Source organism: Suncus etruscus, chromosome 2, assembly GCF_024139225.1.
Source record: "Suncus etruscus isolate mSunEtr1 chromosome 2, mSunEtr1.pri.cur, whole genome shotgun sequence".
NCBI lineage: Eukaryota > Metazoa > Chordata > Mammalia > Eulipotyphla > Soricidae > Suncus > Suncus etruscus.
Window position 1 is genome coordinate 68,626,234 of NC_064849.1, and position 3,879 is coordinate 68,630,112.

Below are 3,879 nucleotides of genomic sequence, written 5' to 3' on the forward strand. Positions count from 1 at the left end.
ACCACCTAACAATAAGATGAAATCAGAAGACATGTCACTTTGACGTGACATTCTTTGATCTGTGCAAAAGCCAAGATCGCTAACTACAGAATGCTGACTGTGACAACCATGACTGGGCAGAACTTATCCTGGGACCAATAAAAAAGACCCTAGTCTAGGCTTTGGCCTACAATCTGTACAACAACCAAGATCTCTAATTCTAGAGGTCTGACTGAGACAACTGCAACTGAGCAGAACTTCTGGAAACATAATGAAAGACTCTATCCTAGGCTTCATCCTAGTATCTGTGCAAAAATCAAGACCACCAACTACAGAAGACTGATTAAAATAACAGTGATGGAACAGAAGTTCTAGAACCATAAAGACTCCATCCTAGAGTCCATCCTATTACCTGTGAAAATACCAAGATCTCTAGTTACAAAGGCCTGATTTTATCATCTAGGACTGAGCAGAAAGTTTTCAGACATCACAAAAAGACCTAGAGGAGAGTAAAAGAGCATGTACGTAGTCTGTAGTTATTCCCATGATAGTATATTTCAAGGGCAGAGAAAACCTGTATCTTTCAGGCCTATTTACTGTGCCTATATATATATATATAAAGAAGCACAAATTAATTTTTTGTTGTTGTTGCTTGTTTTTTATTTTGGGCTCTATTTTGTTTTTATTTTGGGACCATTGTTATTGTTTCGTTGTTGTCTTTATTGCTGTGGTGCTTTTTGGTTTTTTTGTTTATTTTTTTTGTATTGTTGTTATGTTTCTCTTCCTTTCTTCTCTTAAATTGATATTTATAACCTCTAGAAGGACTCCTTTCATTTTTGCTTGTTTGATTTTTGCTCCTCCTTTTTTCTTTCCTTCAAATAAAACCACATACTTTGAACCATATTGTTCTGCCTCACAAATTGAGGGGAAAATAATGGAGAATACCATGGCCAAACAGTCAGATGAACATTGAGTACAAATAAAAAATGATCAGACTTAAACATCAAATCCAAAGCCAACGACAACAGAATCAATACCCAATCTACAACAAGATAAATACAGAGGGGACCACATATATTAACAGCCCAGGGTGCAAAGGAGGGGGATATAGGATGCTTTTTGGGCACAGGGGTGGAGGGAGGACAACATTGGTGGTGGGAATGCCCATGATTCAATATCACTATGTACCAAAAATATTACTGTGAAAAATTTGTAATCCACTTTGGTCAAAATAAAATTTATTTAGAAAAAAATCCTGGAAAAATTTATTTAGAAAAAATTTCTCGAGTTTTGGTAGGTTAGGCTATTCTGCACAGATCAATGGTCAAGTAGTGAAATTGAGCCATAGGCATGGTAGTGACTATGGGCTGTGGGTGCAGCTGCTGAGGCATCAGAAAGTCAGGGACTTTGCCTGCACCTCCTCCTAAGAGTGCAGAGTGGAAATCTACCTAGTTTAAGTGTATTAATAGAAAGCTCTATCCAACTGCACCTGGGACTATAATTGCCCTCCCCCATCTGTCCAGTGGCACGGGCATTAGAAACATACCTCTAAACCCTGGGTTTAGACATGCCTCTAAACCATGTCCTGGGTTTGATGGGAAAGAAATAGAGGCAGTGAAAGTGGGACAAGGATCATGACCTGACAACTAAGATGAGTTTGTTTTAGAGTTAGTGGGAGAGAGAATGCACTTTCAATATTCAACCTCCTCTGGATTTTTCCTGCCCACCCTTTATGCAGTATGCCTGAAATAAGTTTTACCAGAAGATAGTAAGAGTAGTGGCTTTCAAAAGAGTTTTAGTGTACTTAAAAATAGAGATGAAGAATTTATTGATATATGCTTTGTATTTTTTTAATTTTGAAATTAGATTCACAGGAAGGTTTAAATATAGTACAGAATAAAACCTTTCATCTAGTTTTATTCCAGGGATCTGAGAAATAGTAAACAGGAGTCATTTGTCTTGCATGCAGCTGAACCCAATTTGATCCTGGCTCACTTCAATCACCAGCATAGCCCCCAGGATACCCTAAGAATCACCAGATATAACCCAAATAACAAAACACACTATTTCTTTCAATGGCTATTGAACTTACAGAACTCAGACATGGTTTTAGGTTTCTGTGACGATAACTTGAATCTCCTTGTCAGTAGATCTGGGGATTTGGAGAATGTCAGGAAAATTCTTGAGAAAAGAAAACATTGCAGGATCCTTTTGGGGGCATAAGTCAGAGAAAATAAATTGACATTCCAGTGAATCAATGTGGAAAAAATAGAAGGACTAGGATTAAAGAAAGGAGTAGGGGGTAACTAAAGAGATATATGCTATAGAGGAGAGTCCACCCTGGATTTTGTGAAAGGAAAATGAATTTTTATTTACAGGAGCAAAGTTGGGACTAAGGAAGTGGTTGTGGGAAGGTGAGGCTAAGATGAGTGTAAGATAATGTAGTATTTTCTCTTACTAGAGCTAGTCACTGGATGAGTAAACAAAGGGGAACAATTCTTTTCCAGGGCATCAAGCTGTCTGGATGAGTGAACAAAGCTGTAAAGGAAATAGGAGAGTCAGAAAACTTGGGTGTGGAGAGCTGGGACATAGAGCTGGGTGCCTGTTGCCATGGTTTGAGCTGAGGCTCTTGGCCTCCATCCAGAGTTTAGGTCCTGGCCAAGTGTTGACAGTGACTGCCAACTGGAAACAGTTGGCTACTTGGGAGTGTAAAACTGCTTGCGAGAGAAGGGGGATGGATGGGTCAAAGTAAGCTAGTTTGAAGAAGCTTAGAAGACAGAATGACTCCACAAGATAACCAAAGTACTGAACATTTTCCCCACCTCTTGGTCTCTGAAGTAAGGGAGGACACCTTAATTAAGGATCAGAGTTTGGGGAGTGAAAACAGACTGGACTGTGGTAGTGGTAAGGAAGGAAAGTCTTCCCTTCCTAGTAGATACCAATGACACCCACTGGTTCTGCATCTTTCTTTTGTGAACAGAGCAGGTAAAGCTTTTGGTTGGTTATGGTAGTATTGTAGCGGCAGCTAGTGGGTGGCTGATTGATGCTCAGGGTGCAGATTGTGAGGGGCACAGTGTCTGTAGTGAGTGTACAATACTCGTTGTAATTCTCACAGAAGTTTTCACTGTGCTTGCAGAAGGCCCGCAACACTTCCCAGGGGGCATGAATCACATAATGGATTTTTGGGCAAGCTGGGGACTGGCTTGCACCCCTTACATGGGTCATCAGACCATTACAGTAACCAAGGAAACTCTTGGGGAATTTAACTCTGGGATAGTCTATGTTTAAGGTACGGAAGTTCTTGATGGTCTCCTTTGTCTTGATGCCCATGAGAAGAGTTGGCCCCAAAACCAGCTGGAAGAACAGGAACCAGGCCATGGTGGGTCGCATTTCTCCTGCTGGGGAGATCAAGTCCTTGGTTGGAGCCAGAACTGAACCCATAGTAGTTGCCCACCACTTTTTGAAGTCTTCAATGTCTCCCGGCTTTCTTGTATGCTTTAAACACTGAATTGTGCCTCACAGATTATTCATCCAAGTGCTCATACTCAACGAGAGACATTTGCCCACCATCCTCTAGTCAATGGTCCTCAAACTACAGCCCGCGGGCCACATATTTTATTTATTCTCATTTTGTTTCTTCACTTCTAAATAAGATATATGCAGTGTGCATAGAATTTTGTTCATAATTTTTGTTTTTACTATAATCTGGCCCTCCAACAGTCTGAAGGACAGTGAACTGGCCCCCTGTTTAAAAAGTTTGAGGACCCCTGCGAGCTGGTCCAACACCTTCAACCATTTTCCTTTTACCCACCCCCAGGATCTTGGCTTAATTCAGTCTATGAGCTGTAGCATGTACATAATAAAAGCTCCAAGTGGTCTTTGGGTAAGAAATTTCCCAAT

The 3,879-nt window shown here is 40.6% G+C and overlaps 1 protein-coding gene across 1 annotated transcript; it reads right to left on the bottom strand.

Annotated features, from left to right (window-relative positions):
* Positions 1 to 2,907: 2,907 nt before the first annotated feature.
* Positions 2,908 to 3,375, bottom strand: LOC126001455 (probable inactive ribonuclease-like protein 13). Its single transcript, XM_049768725.1, has one exon. It carries the CDS (start codon positions 3,367 to 3,369, stop codon positions 2,908 to 2,910), a length of 462 nt encoding a protein of 153 aa, XP_049624682.1. The 5' UTR covers positions 3,370 to 3,375.
* Positions 3,376 to 3,879: the final 504 nt, after the last annotated feature.